At 50.0% G+C, this 14,906-nt stretch overlaps 1 protein-coding gene across 1 annotated transcript in view; it reads left to right on the plus strand.

Annotated features, from left to right (window-relative positions):
* The first annotated feature begins 7,101 nt into the window (after nt 1-7,101).
* LOC144175575 (uncharacterized) overlaps nt 7,102-14,906 on the plus strand; it is a 58,378-nt gene continuing 50,573 nt past the window's right edge. The window contains exons 1-3 of the mRNA XM_077704633.1: nt 7,102-7,273; nt 9,786-9,844; nt 12,599-12,964. Coding sequence (XP_077560759.1) covers nt 7,102-7,273; nt 9,786-9,844; nt 12,599-12,964 — 597 coding nt within the window. The remainder of the gene's footprint in view (nt 7,274-9,785; nt 9,845-12,598; nt 12,965-14,906) is intronic.

Consider the following 14,906-nt stretch of genomic DNA (forward strand, 5'->3'; position numbering starts at 1 on the left):
ACCCTAGATTCCCCTCGCCCCTACTTGTAGCATACGCGCGATTAGACGCTTTCCCTGCGCAACCACACGGGGCGCTGGCTTGACCTTGGCTGAGCTCGAAGGTCAGATGGATGCCACCAGGTGTTTTCTGGGTTTGTACCGGAACTATTAAAGCTTTAGCTCTAAAACGGGAAGTAAACCTAAGCCGCGTTTGCCCAGAGGAGAAGCAGTACGCACTTTTCATTCGCACACTCGAAGGAGGCAGATAACGCAGGCGCACCGTGTACTCGTGTCGGATGAGCTGAATCCACGTCACGTGTGCACGGAGGAGCGCCATTGATCCCTCCTTCCCATTCGCACCCTCTGTAAGAAGCAATGAGCTCCTCCAGATCAAAAGGCGCAGTGCAGCTACCTAACTTCACCGCTAGCCACTGAAAGCGGATGGTAAGATGCAAAAGCGCCTACAATAGAATCTGGAAGCTCATGCACAACTGCGAGGGCGCAAGACTGGCGAGGAACACGAGATGAGACTCAAAAATATGCGTAGAGTGAGACACCGTCAGTGCCTCTCAGTTTCAACCATACAACACCGGGGCCCGTGACCACTTTGCAAATCACTTCACGCAAGATGAGTTTCGAGTGTTGTGCAGCGTGTGGTAGGTAGACTGTGGTTCACGCTGCGATGTGGCTATCCGGCATCGTAATAAAATTGAACCCAGCTCCGCCTAGTGGAAAATGTGCAGAAACAGGGGAGCTGCGGTTGTCTTGTGTCGGCTCGGACGTTAACGGGCGCTCGCCCGAGAACGACAGCGCCGTCGCAGCACAAATTCTGCTGTTCGCGCAAAGGAATGGGCAGCTAAACGTCAGCGGCGGGAGGCTCCTTCTCCGATTCCCCCCCCCCCCCCTAGTGGGAAGGAGATGACCCCGCTCCTACTGTTCCTACGAGAACACTGCGCCCTCTATCGGAGGTTCTGGGAACTTGTTCCTACCCTTGCGTCACGCACGACCTTCAGCAGACGGACGAAAAGACTCAAATTGCAACAGCTTCGCTTTTAAAAATCTGGTCTCTTCTTTCATGACGTTGATACACGATGCTTCGCGTATCATAAACAACCAGTGTAGCGGTTTATCGAAAGATTTATTTTTCTCTTTAATCTCACAGTTTCCGCTCCGCTCCACTTTACGCACATTGCCCGTTCGTAATTCAAAGAATTACGAACCGAATCTGTGGGCATGTAAATGCATGTATGTAGTTGCCATTACTATCAATGGTTTTACGAATTGCATCGAAGAAGGAGTTAAATCTAAATGTTTACACAGTGTTCGAGCTATCCGTACCAGAGAATGCGGGGACTGCAGTCGAAATCAATGCATTTGCATCCTATAAAATCAATCTGGAGTGATCCGGGGGTGCCACATGGAACGAAATAATTTGTTATGCTTGCAGCTTTAGCACTTCCTCCAATTTCTTTACCTGGAAGAAATATGCCGTGTGAAAATTTGCATCTTGACACTCAGGTAACATCATTCTATTCAGGGATAACCTTGAAACAGGTCGGAAGATGTCCGTGGGAGTTATTACCTAGATTCAGATATTTTTATTGCAGAAAAAGGCGGAAAAAAATGTACAAGAGCGAAAAAAAATGTACCGTGCTTGACCAAAGGAGTGTTTACAAGGCCAGACAACAAAAGTAGAAACGCCACGTGTACGTGCTTACGGGCCACTGCTCTGTTCATGCAGCAATAAAGACCATTTATGCCAGTGAAACGGCGCAACTTTCATCCGAGATGCAAAACGAAGCACCTGCCTTCGTAAAAACCACGGAATAGCCTATGAAAAGCGCACATACCTCAACGTTTTAGTCCTTATATTCAGTATTCGACCTCATGCTCTCGTTCGTTTTTCATACCGTAATTTTGGCTGTGTGATTCCATATTTCGTTCCGAAAATTTTGAATAATGCCCTTTGCACAACGGCGCGACTTGAACCTTTGTAAATTTACTACAAACGGCTGTGTTGAGGGGAAAATTCCGGCGACGTTGTTGCCCAACTTTACACGCTATAGCGCTGCAAGGTCATCCGCTCTTAAGACGAAAGCCTTCGATGCGCCATCAAACGCGAAAAATGACTCGTCGTCGTCAACACGAATGATACCGAAATTGCCGCCGCTCTAGAGAGAACGTAAAAAAACTTTACCATCGCTTCCTAAAGAAAGTTAAAAGAAGCATAAAGCTTTCTGTCACCAAAACTGCGACAAAAATGCGTCAAAACCTTCGCTAAAAGTGCGTTCAATCGATCGTCAAACCTTCAAACCACAAATCGCAAACGAAGCGCTAACCTGTGCAACGATTTTTAAACCCATCTGCTAACGATCTAAAGTAACCCCATCTGCTAACGATCTAAATGTATATTGGCACGTGGTTTATGAGCTAAAAGTTTACTATTGTACCCATTCTTCGTGATTAATGCGTGTATTGTCTTATCTAGAACCGTTACTTCACGCCGAGCGCATACGTCAGGCTGATCAGGACAACAGCATGGCGCTCAGATTTCGCTTAAGGAAACCACAAAACAAGCATCGAGACCGCATTATGAATGATAAGGCACCTGTGAACAATGGGACGCCATACCATGTGTTCCTGGTAAAGATTATGTTTGCAGATTATCTTTGAAGGCTAGGCAGGACTGGTGTAATTTTTTTTCTTCGAAAGTTTGCCCTGCGGCATAATGGTGCACAGTTCACAGGTACACGAAAAAGTTTGCTTCTCGTATAAAGCCCAGAAGGTGCCGATGAAATGGTCCATGAACCCAGCGCTGCATGTCTGGAGGGCGGCCAGGGTGGAGGCCGGTTGCACGAAGGTGCCGTAATCGGGTCTGATGCAGTCCGGGGCAGGTCCACAGCAGATGCTGCACATTCGTACGGCGGAGTCGCAGAATGGGCAGGTAGAGTCGTATGGGCCGCGGTACTGCAATGGCCAAGAGGCAGTCACAGACGGCGTAAGGGCCATCCCAACGCGTATTCTCCGCAGCGCAACTTCCTCTCGGCGAGTTCAGTCACCAGGGAGGTTTGAACCACACGGGGGTATGAGGGCTCGCGTGGTGCGCCGGAAAATGTCCTTCTGTTGTGCCAGGTTTCCACTTGGATCTTCGGGGAAAAGTGGTAGTGGTCGCATCAAGGTATGCGGGTGACTAGCCGTGTCTGCCTCCCTACTGCCGGGTACAGCTGAACGGGGTACCCATTCTATGCGGATCTGCAGTAGAGTGCTTCGTGCTAAGTGGTGAGTGGCATTAGCGAACGCCGTAGCTTGTGTTACGCGGCGGATGTCGTGGATGGCTTGCGTAGAGTCTGTGCGTATTATTCGTCGACATTATGGCTCTGCCTGGACAATAGGCAGTATTGCGGCCATCCCATCGCGTATCGCTGCTAGTCCAGCAAGATACGCTGAGGGCATCGGGTTAGCCTCATAAGAGCGACATTGGTCCACCTCTGGTAGCTGGGGGCAGATGAGTGCAGTGCGCACCATGGCGTTTTTGACGCTGGCGTCTACATACGCCATTACCGTTTCCGCGTCTTGCCCAAGACGCCGAGTTCATGCGACAAGCCCGCCGAGACGACGAGAAACCTTTCATACTCTCCCTTATCAGCATCTGCAGGGGTTTGCAACAGCTTCGTTGGACACCCACTTCGCAGGGCGGGATGGCGACCATTTTTTTTTATAGGACGTCATCGGTCCCACTCAGAAAGCTTTCGCTGTAATAAATACGGCGTCATCGAGATTTGAACCCGTGTCTTCAGGCCAAGTGCGTCCCTTTTGCGCTTAGGAATCATCCTATCCGATTTCGAGCAAGAAGTAGCCAAGCTGCGTTCCGCGTGACAGACGACTGCGATGCCATGTGATGTAGAAGAGCACGTGGAGGAGAGCTCTGACCTCAAGGCAGCCGTGTCCTGAATTGCGTCAAGTCTGCCCGCCGAAGTAATTAACGCCCAGAGACCAAGGGAATTGTGAGAGTGATGACCTCTCGAGGGTAATCATTCCGGAGAGAGGTCATAGCCTGCGATCGGGGCGCCGACAGCCGCCACCCGCAAGAGAGGAATGACAGCTGCTAGCGTGGAGGGAGAGAGTGGGACGAGAAGGAGGAGGCGGAGTGAGGAGGAGAGGAGGAGGGCCACAGACGGCAGAGGTCACGTAATGCAAGCTTCGTTTGAAAACAAAATAGAGATAGACGCACGATGCAGCAGCAAGGACGTCTGATAAGCGATAGGCTTTGGTTTTCAGAGGATGTAATTGTATTACGGAAGGAGGCTGTGAAGCAGGATTGGAAGTGCCCTGTTTAAAACATTCGCAAGTACTGAGCCAAGAACAGGCGAGAATTTCTGCTACGAGTGCGAAAACGTCTTCAGATTAAACACCGTTTATCTGATCAAATTGCAGTACGTGGTAACAAAAGACAACAGACGTTTAATCCGCTAAGGACGGCTCTGTTGACAGCCTTGAATCAATTGATCGGTTACTACGGTTACGAAGACTCATTTTCTTGAATGCGAGAAAGCGATTGGTTTGAATTGGAGTTTTGTGCTCATAAGTACGGCTACGTGAGTGTTCTTGTCCTCTCAGTGGAAATATTACAGTTGGATTTCGCCTGCGTATAGGTTTACGATCGCAATATATCAATGAGGGCAGATTTACTGCTTCAGTATCGGCGCACCGACCGTATAAGAATGTACTACTTACGCAAGGGTGCTCCCCATACAAAAACAATGGCCTAGGAAATGGCATTTCATGTCGGTAGGCGACGGTGCGACGTATGGACACAGACATATAATAAATGGCTGTCACCACTCTACTCCTGAAATAAAATAGATGGTAGAGGTGACATGTGACAAAAAAATGGCGGAGTATCATGCTGCAAATGCAGTCAAATGATCTCCGGCAGCCCCTACCATGTTGCTATCTCTCATCTCTCCCCTTCCCACCTCTCGCGCTGTTACTCTCCGCTCGCGAGATCCCATGATAGTTACAATGAAGGTTCGTACCATTAAATTCAAATTTCCCGCGGTCGCACTGATCGTGTGCCACCTGATATACCCGGTTACAACTTAAGAACGGCAACGGTAGTTGCCGCTGTGCCTCATCACCGCAGCCGGATGTTTCCGCGCGGCGCAAGTAGTGCGTTTCTGGGAATATTTTGAACATGGCATGAGCCGTTTCCCTGATTCTGTGGACGTAATATGCTTATAAACTACTGCAGTGACGACAAATAAACTACGTGAGAAAAGGCAGGCGACATCACGAATTCATAGCAATCTTTTTTCAAAACGCGCGGGCCCGTTGACATCCGGGTCCGTCGCTTCGGCGGAGTGATACCGTACATGTGCTGATGCCGTTCTTCACTTGTTCCCGATAATAGGACGACACGCATTTTTTTAAGTGCGAATAAGCGACCCCAAACCATCCACCGCCGCCGGCGGCGGCGGCGGCGGCGTCGGCGTCCGCAGTGCTCCTCTATATTTAAAAAAGAAACAGCATCCGGCGCCAGGTTTCGATCCGAGGACTTTGCGGCCGCAGCGCGACGCTCTACCGACCAAGCCACGGACACGACGCTGATATCAATGTTAGTGACGCGCCTTATATCTTTAACGCATTCAAACTACGTCGTCAGCGGCGTGCGTTGGCGACTCAGCGGCGTTATAGCGCCTTGATAACTGCGTGGTGTACACGTGATACTACAAACCCGATGGAAGAGATGGAAGAGAAGGCGGCGAGGCGGTGGGCTGCGGGGGCCGAGCGCAAGCGCCGCAAGCGGGCCGACAACCGTGCATTCGCACTTTCACATTCTCCCCCTCGGGGAAATGCGGGGGAATTTTTGTTGCCGTTTTTTTCTGCTTGAAACAGCCCGAACGGACATCCTTTTAAGTGCTTAAGATCTCATGCACACCGTTTTTAACGCATCGGTTTTTAACGTATGCATTTGCTATCGCAAATATTAAAACAACGCTAATATTATTAAAAGAAATGTTCGGAATCTTGATTTGCAATCATGGACATGCTTTTAAGTGCTTGGTTTATCTCAGATCTATTGTTAAATAAAGAAAAATTACTCCCACCTCCCCTCGCGGGAACCCGGGTGCAGATGCGATGCATAGGGGGTTCCGTTGTTGTTTCCGTTAGGTTGATTCTCTCATCGCGTGAAACGTGCCGTGAACCCCCTGCCGCGGCTATGAAGCAACGTGGCGCGGCTATGACGCAACACAATCCAACACAATCCACTTTAATTCAATCAAATCCAATTCAATTCAATTCAATTCAATCCAATTCAATCCAATTCAATCCAAGCCAATCCAAGCCAAGCCAAGCCAAGCCAATCCAATCCAATCCAATCGAATCCAATCCAATGCCCCTCGCGAGAGAGTGTTAGCTATCGGAGAGGAGAGGGGGTGAGCGGCGGAGAGCGCAGCTCGCGCGGCGAGGAGAATGGGGGAGGGGTGTGGACGGACAACGACAACGCCGTATGGAGGGACAAGGCGAGTGAATCAGATGCCGCCGCATCTAAAACGTTGGTAATCTCAATTACATAGATATAGTACAATTTTTCTTCAAATATGCCGGATGTTGCCTTTGCGCAGAATAATGTGGAAATGTAAGATGAGCCAGGGCAGCAGTTTTGGTAGTTCAGGGCAGCCTTCTATACGTACTGCATGTTCAACCACATTCTCTCACCAGTTTTCTAGCTTGGCGGCAAGTCGTTGAACCCAATGACAGACAGACAGACAGACAGACAGACAGACAGACAGACAGACAGACAGACAGGCTGGCAGTTAGGCAGGCAGGCAGGCGGGCAGGCGGGCAGGCGGGCAAGCGGGCGGGCGGGCGGGCAGGCAGGCAGGCAGGCAGGCAGGCAGGGAGGCAGGCAGGCAGGCAGGCAGGCATGCAAGCAAAGAAAATTTAAGGCAATTCAAGGTCCGTGATAAAAGTTGGCAGTGACTATTTGGGACATTAGCCTATTACAGCCACGCTGTAAAACTTTCGCGTTTGGTTAGCGTACCAAAAACTACCGTGTTCGAAAATGAGCCCAGCTTAGGGCCGTTATTGTGTGCGTGTGCAGGAGGTGGGTGGAAGACGATGGCGACGTCAACGCAGACCCAGGCCGCCACGAATGCCACATCAATTAACAGCCCAGGCAGCAGGAGCTCGGGCAGCGAGTCTTCGCCGCTCAGGACGACCGCGAGCAGCTCGGAGGAGGACAGCAGCAAGAGCTCGGAAGACCCCTTCATGTCGCACCAAAAGCGCAAAGGTGTGCGCGTCGCTTTCTCCCGGCAGCAGCGCCAACGAAAATAGGCGAGGCGATAAAGCGAAGTTTGATTGAATCTGTCCCGTTCCACTGGAACATTCTAGACTGTCACTTTGTTCCTCAGTTTGTGGTTTGTTATAGATTATCAATATACAAGTGATCCCCCGCTCTTCAAACGCAAAAACAAAGATGTGGTTAGCGCGCACATTGTTGGAAGAACTAGCAAGAAATCTGTTTATAGTTTTACTTGCCGTACAAGCACCTCGCCAGGGAACGAAACTGTAGACAGCTGGCTAATTTTTAACAGCGAAGCTGTTAGGGGCTCGCAATGTCCGTTGATGCTCGTCACGCCAGGCGAAGGTCCCCCCTGGGCCGACAGATGGCGCCACTTTCTCGACGGTCGTCCAGTGCGCTTTCTCGGCTCGTGCGGCGGGGCATCCAATACATGCACCGATAGACTATCACGCCTCCGTGGGCGATTACGTTCATACCGCGATGAAGGGCGACCGCCACCTCCGCGGGAGGTGGCCGTCAGCGTGTCGAGGTCAGCTCCGCCGTTTCAACAAATTTCACGGAGAGGAATCGGCTTCCATTTTTTGTTATCGAGAAAAGTGTACAGGGTATTCTGATACTGCTGTACATCACAGGTATGGTCGGGATGACCGGGAATACAAGGTGAAAACTTGTGCGTAAGAGGAGGAGGAAGTGAATTACTTTATTTCATACGAGAACATAAAGCTAGGTGGGGATATGGAGAGCAGGATGTCTGCAGACTCGCCGCGAAGTCCATAGGCCGCGTCACCACCGAAAGTTAGGTAACGGTGTCTGAGCTCCCCAAAGCCAGCTCCTAGTGAGAGGAGGCGGGGTATGAGGAGAAAGCATTGGATGGACACTCACATAGAGAGTGATAGTATCCGGGATGCCGCGGACGGGTCGTGGTTAAGAAGGGTATAACGGCATCGGAGCCAACAGGTTTGAAGCATACGCCAGATGCGGGCTTTTGCGCCTGAGAGGGAGATGTACGGAGGAGTGCACCTCTGTCAGAGGAGGCGGTAATGTTGCGTGATGGCCTCAAAAGTTAGGAAGCAGTCACGAGAGTTTGGAGCACCGTGGGTAGGTGTAATAGAAGGGCCTTCTCGGGTAGTGAGTGCTCGAGCTGTGCGCTTGGCCATTGGTACCTACTCCGATGTGTGTCGGAAACCACTCCAGTGCCGTGGTGGGGGTAGGGGGGCGTCCGAAAGCAATTCGGCAGAAATGGGGGAGATTTGACCCGCCAGGTAGTGTCGAGAGCAGTTTGATATTCTGATAGAATTGTTTAAGGGTAGGGGTTTCGGATGAGGGCTAAGACTATGGCCTCCTCCGCCGCAGTTGGATGCTCAGTAGGCTCAGTCCGCGTGGTGAGGCAATCACGAAAGCAGAGGATAGGAAATCAAGTACAGCTATCGCGTATGCGTTGTGGTGCCGATTGCTGGCTGCGGCCACGTAGAGACTTCGCCCGGATATGGGGTATTATTTGTTAAGATGGGCAGCCCCGAATATGCGCCGTTGGGGTGCATATTTGGGTGCATGATATGAGGTGTTGGCCTTACGCCGTAGGCCGCTCGGTGTGAGGCGGTGCGCACGGAGATGCACTAGGAAAGAGTGGTTGAAGCAAGTGAGAACGGAGCGCCCGATAATGTTTGTTGAAGACGGGAGCGTTGTACAGTTTTGTGTGCGTCTATAACGTACCCCAAGGGTACGTAACAGCATATATCAGTCGCTGACTAAACACGGCGCCTAAACGCTGCCGATGGATCGGTGATTCTGTTCTGCTGTTCCAAACTCTCATTTTTTTACAGCCGAAGTATCTATGGCTACAATCGAGCACATCTCCGGCAACACAGCGATATAAAAAACAATCGCTTCAATTCGTCGCGCCACCTTGCGGCGCGCAATCAAATTCCCGGGATCGTAAAACTGTCGCAGCACCTTCGGCGTATAAAAAAATCACAAATAATGGGAAAGGTCCTGTGGCCTTCATATTTTCATGTAAGACGGGTTATATTCGTCCTAGAAAAATGTCCTCACAGCAAGACATTTGTGTTTACAGGTGAAGCAGACTTTACGGGAATCAGTCAAGCGTGGTCTTTGTAAACAGCCTTTTGTTGTACAGCGAAGCACGGCCATCTACGGAGGGAGTAACATTGCAGAAAGTGGATCCATGTCTTGTGTCACAAAGTATTCTGAAACAAATTGTACGACAATTAGCCGCTAAGATGACGCTGCCATTACGCCAAGTTTCATAACTGAAGTTGAAAACGTTATAGATTTACCGTCTGCTCTCAATACATGGCCATATACGGAATGAGTATGGTTACAGGAAACGACTGTAGGTGTTGTTCTTTCGGAACTACCCGGAAACAAATTGCATGACAATTAGCCGCCAAGGCGACTGTAACATTACGCCCGACAGCCTGGTCATCCTCTTTCACAGAGTGGAAGAGCACTGAATTTTTGGTTTTTCCTTCCCTTGCAGAAATGATGCGACAGAATAAAAGCTCGGCTGTGAAAGTCTTGGTCACCTTGTTTCCTCGGGTGAGGCCAATCTGTCTTGTTCTGTTCCCTTCTGTGGTATCGCTTGTGTATATTTGCCGGCATACACTCTTAACAAAAATACTAGTACAAAGGTAGTAACGGGTTGTGTTTACTAGAGTATCGAGAACTGGGCTAGTTGGTACAGATTAATTGTGGTGAAACAGCGCGCAAGAACGAGGACAGAAAGAAGAGGTCAACAACCAGTTCAACAATCAGTTGATAGTCAGCGCTCGTTTTGTTGTCCTCTTCTTTCTGTACTGGTTTTTGCGCGCTGTTTCACCACAATGTATTTAGCAACTCATCGCGAAATTTCCTACCCCCAGCAGGTTACGCAGGTCCTGCCACTAGGTATGGAACCTAAATGCTACCGCCACTAGTGCAGACTGGGCACTTAGTAGGTGCGGCTTGTTTGATACTAACATTTACTGATAGTAACAAAATTCTATGATTTATTGAACATAACAACTATAACACTTTTCCATACACAGTGTCCACGTACACACGAAAGGGCCTTTTCAATTTTTGCAGTTTTACAAACTTTTTTTCAATATTTTATATTTTGCTTTAAAAAACTAGCTATCGAGTTTAAAGGGACACTGAAGTGAATTTGTCAAGCTCCCGTTTTTGCTTGCACTGCGTAGACTGGCTCAAATTAGCACACTTTTCATCGTTTATCCGGTTGACAAATCGGTAATTATTTTACAAAGCGCGAAAGAAGAAAAACTACCATGCGCGGTTTGCGGCGGCCGCACCAACTAAAGCTGTGACGTTGGGAGGAGGGGGCACCGTGATTGGACGATGCCCAAGGTGAGCAACCAAACAAGTGTCGGTTTCGGTTTCGGTTCTGTAAAACACAACCGGTGGCGTTGTTGGATGGGCATTCTCAATAACTCAGTAATCATCGTACCGCGCTTCTGCCATGTTGTCAGCTGTAAAATTCATAAGATAAGCCTCCCAGGACGGCTTGGAATCGTAGCATTCACTAGCCGAGGGCTACGCAGTGCATGAACGCCCTCCGCGTACCCGCAGACGCCCAAATGCCATGCGCTTTTCCCGCATATTCGGAGCTTGCCTCCCTCATGCCTGTATCGTAAAAAAACGTGTTCGCACCAGGCCAAGGGCCTGTTCATTCTGGCCTGTGCCCACTGCCCGCAAGCAGTCGGTGCTTATGGCAACAGCACGCCAACGAGAACTCGCTAGCGCGCTAGTGCCAGCGTGCGCGCGTTTTGTGAACTAGTTCGTGGAGCCATGAACGTTGCGGCCCAAAAAAAGGTGCACGCAGTATAGAAAACATCGGCGGAAAACGAAAAAGTTAACTTATATAAAAAAAAAGAACGCACCCGCGGCATTCGAACTCGCGACTTGCAAAACACTTGCGGTGACATACCTATAGCGCTCCATACCACGCGGCCACGGGGTGAGCTCCGCTGACCTTGGAAATATAAGGTATATATTGTATAACCAATTTACACTTTTATTTAGTTTTGGCATTTCAAGCAGCTTAGGTGACTATTTGTTGTTTTGCGCTCGTGCAGTAAGCATCCCCCAAGTTTCCACAATATCTCACGTCTAGCAATTGCATTTTTTAGACGGAAAAGCGTTCGCAGATGCGTAGTCGTGCTGCTGACCGCTGTGCTTGTTCGCCCAGCGCAACAAAGTGCTTCCCGCAACCTAGTTTTACGCTGTACGGTAAAAATATCAGTTGATTTTATTTCCTTAGTACCTATATTGACTTCGCTGACTCTTCTCCCGCCTTCAAGAGGCCTTATATTTTCCTACTGGCGTACCAGTCAGCGAAGCGTCGCATGTGCGCTTGTGCAGCGCTTGTGTGAAGCGACCTTGACTTGGAGCTAGATACAGTGTACAAACTAACCAAGTAAAGAAAGGCAGATTCTTCCATTCACAAACGTGTCGTGGCTTAGTTTCAACTGGACTGGACTGGAAAGGACAGGTCTTCACTGCACTCGAAAAGCACGGACTCCGTAAAGGGGCCTGCGCCTATTAGGGTAGCGAAGAAGATGCGACGACCGGCCTCGTCGGGACGGGGGTCATAACAAACCCCCGCCCACTGAAGAATAAAGTGCTTCGTTTCAACTGAGCGAACGAATTGCGACGACCCGTCGGCGGCCGGAGGACGAAACGCTGGGCCGACTGACTCTGTCTGAAGGCCGGGGAGCCGTGCAGCAGCGCAGCCAATGGCGAGCTCGGCTCCTCGCGACGTCACACGAAAACGCCGCAGAAAATGGGCGAGCGTAAAGAGAGGAGGACAGCATTTTCGAATTAATTTTTCTGCTAAATAAAATCGCCTAAACGCGCCCAGAGTGGTCGAAACATGGCCTGGGGACTCCGGACTACAATTTGCGCTAGTAATCCCGCAATGTTTACATATCACTTCAGTGTCCCTTTAAAGCCTCACGTGAACAAAATACTTCTTCGTTATAGCCTATATCGCGCACGGCTCTGAATAAGTCTCACAGAAATAAAGCGTGACCAAACAAATTTCGTAGTTAGTTCGCTATAGACCATAATTTGCTATATCAGTGTTTCTTATAACGAGGTTCGACTGTATGCACATCTCTACCAATATATCGGTAGATAGACAACAAAGAGCAGATACCAGGTGTCCAGCTTTATTCTGTATACATCCGCATCGTTCGATGTCACCGGTAACCAGTCCTCTTTGCCTTGAAGTCTGAGCACCAAGTCCAGTCGTGAGGAGACCCACAAGCACAAGACGCGTCCTTCCCGGCGCAGATACCCAAGGTGACCACCGTGCTGCTCGAGTTCTTCATCAAGCGCGAGAACAAGGTGTCCCTGCTGCGCGACCCGCTGTCGCACTTCTGCCAGGAGCAGTCGGTGCTGGCCGCCCAGGACTGCCTGCAGAAGCTGCACCGGCAGTTCGTCACCTACCAGGACATCCGGGACATGGTCGAGAACCTCCTGGGCCTGCACGCGCTCTGCCTGCGTCGCGCCCCGGCAACGGCACGCTGCCTGGGTCTGGTCGTCCGCAAGCTGATCATCATCGTCGGCGAGCTCGCCACGTCGCTCGAGAAGATCTCCGAGGTGCCCGTCACTGACTGGATGGCCGTCGGGGACGCCGTAGTTACGCGCACCGACAAGGTCTGTGGCTTCGGGCAGCTCGCGCGATACGCGGGTGCTGCGTGCAGAGTCCAGTAAGCATGTGCAGTGCGCCGCGTAACCTCACCTGCAAGCTGTTGTTGTTAGTCCCTTAGTAATTAAGGAAAGGCCATGCGACATAAAAACGTGGAAAGCCAGGGAAGGCGGGAATAAGATGAGTATCCGAATTGTAGAAATCATGTGTCCGTGAAGTGCACACAAGAGAACCCTGCAGGCAGCGGAGCCTAGACCATGGGAATAGTGTATCTCGTAAGCGAATTGTTGCGACCGGGGTAGGACCTGTGGTTTCACCCTGTTCTTTGAGCCATCGGCCGTATCGTGGGCCGTCTGTGCACCAGGAGCGCTGGATTCTCGAAAATCGGCTCTAGATAGAATACCCGCTTCCGGAACTACTTCGGGTCGCTGCTATGAGGGTGTGTTCATGGTCTTTTTAACGGCACTTCGCATCCTTCCTGTGATACCCTACGAAGACTGGACAACACCTTTAAATATATCCACCGAGGGTAGGGTAACAGCGGAAACGACGTAAATACACGCCTAGACAGCTTAGTGTCCTCGAGTGCGGCCATCCTATGAGTGAGTGAGGCATGCGGCATTACACCAGCGAGGATTGCCGCATTGGATGGGGGCAGTCTGTCTTGATTATTACCCAACATGAAAAACCGCTTCCGCTCATTGACTAGCCCGAATCACTATCAATAATTAACAGTGACTCTGGCGAGTCATTAAGCGAAAGCTCTTTGGCCGGTTGGGGGAAATCAGCTATGACTGCTGCCATGGCGGCCATGGTGCAACACTATTTAGACCGTTGCTGGCACTGCTTACCTCCTGCGCGCTCAGTAATCCAACAAGACGGCTGAAATCGATATCGCAGACAGATTACAATAAGACAGATAAAAGGGAATTGGGCTCTCGTCAAAAGAATCTGTTATGACGGAGAAACTGCGATGAAAGAAAGACCGAATGAGAATAATGGGGCTAGTGGTATTACATGAAAATGCTTTATGGCATGCAGAAGCGATTTGAGCGTTCTTACGATAGATAGACGTAGAACACTACGCCGCTCGGTTACATCACCGCTATAAAGTTTCATACATATTATAACATATACTAGAGGCACAGCTTCCGTTGTAGTCGCGTGCCGTAGTGGGCGCCGCAATGGCACCTGGAAGCGTTCCCCTCGTATTTGGCCTAGCGTGAAACTCTCCTTTTTGTGGCGCCTGAGGAAGAATACAAGGACGTGTTAAGGACGGAAAGTTGGGCTAGTTGGTTAGACGATACCGGGTACATCTTACTAGCGCGAAAGACGGTCCACAAGAGAAATAAAATCATAGGAAGAACGCTGTGATTTTCTTACTCGTGTGGTTCGTTTTCGCGCTAGTAAAATGTACCCAGTACAACAACGTGGGCAACGTTTTTTGTTTGTTCAGATTGGAAGAAGCTTTCAATTATTTCTGACAAAGACGTTTCTCGTCACCTATCCTATGATAAGAAGATATACTTTAAATGTATCTAACTATGTTATGTACCAACTGGCCCGCCTTCAATCTGTGTTGCAAAAAGCGTAGAACTTGTGCTGCACACAACCGGCACAGCTTGAACGAAACAAAAGCACAGGTGCCCCTAGTGTTGTTCGTGGCGGTGATAAAACACTGAGCAAGCTCTGGTGTGGCTGTTTGCGAGATGGGAATTTAACAATGATGAGGGTAATGACTCCGCACTGTTAAGCTTGCATTTTCAAAAAAGCAACGAAATTACCCGCGTATACGTAGCTTGCGTATGACGTCACCGCACCCTTTCCGGTGCACTGCATGCTTTTGGCTCGCTCAAGCGCTGCCAGGAGCGGCAGGTAAGGGCAACAGATAAGAGCAGCAGATAAGCCAACAGCCTTCCACCGTGCTAGAGAACTTGTTACCCGCGCTCC

This window comes from Haemaphysalis longicornis, unplaced genomic scaffold, assembly GCF_048455015.1.
Source record: "Haemaphysalis longicornis isolate Haplotype H1 unplaced genomic scaffold, Haemaphysalis longicornis Haplotype H1 scaffold_3, whole genome shotgun sequence".
Taxonomy (NCBI): domain Eukaryota; kingdom Metazoa; phylum Arthropoda; class Arachnida; order Ixodida; family Ixodidae; genus Haemaphysalis; species Haemaphysalis longicornis.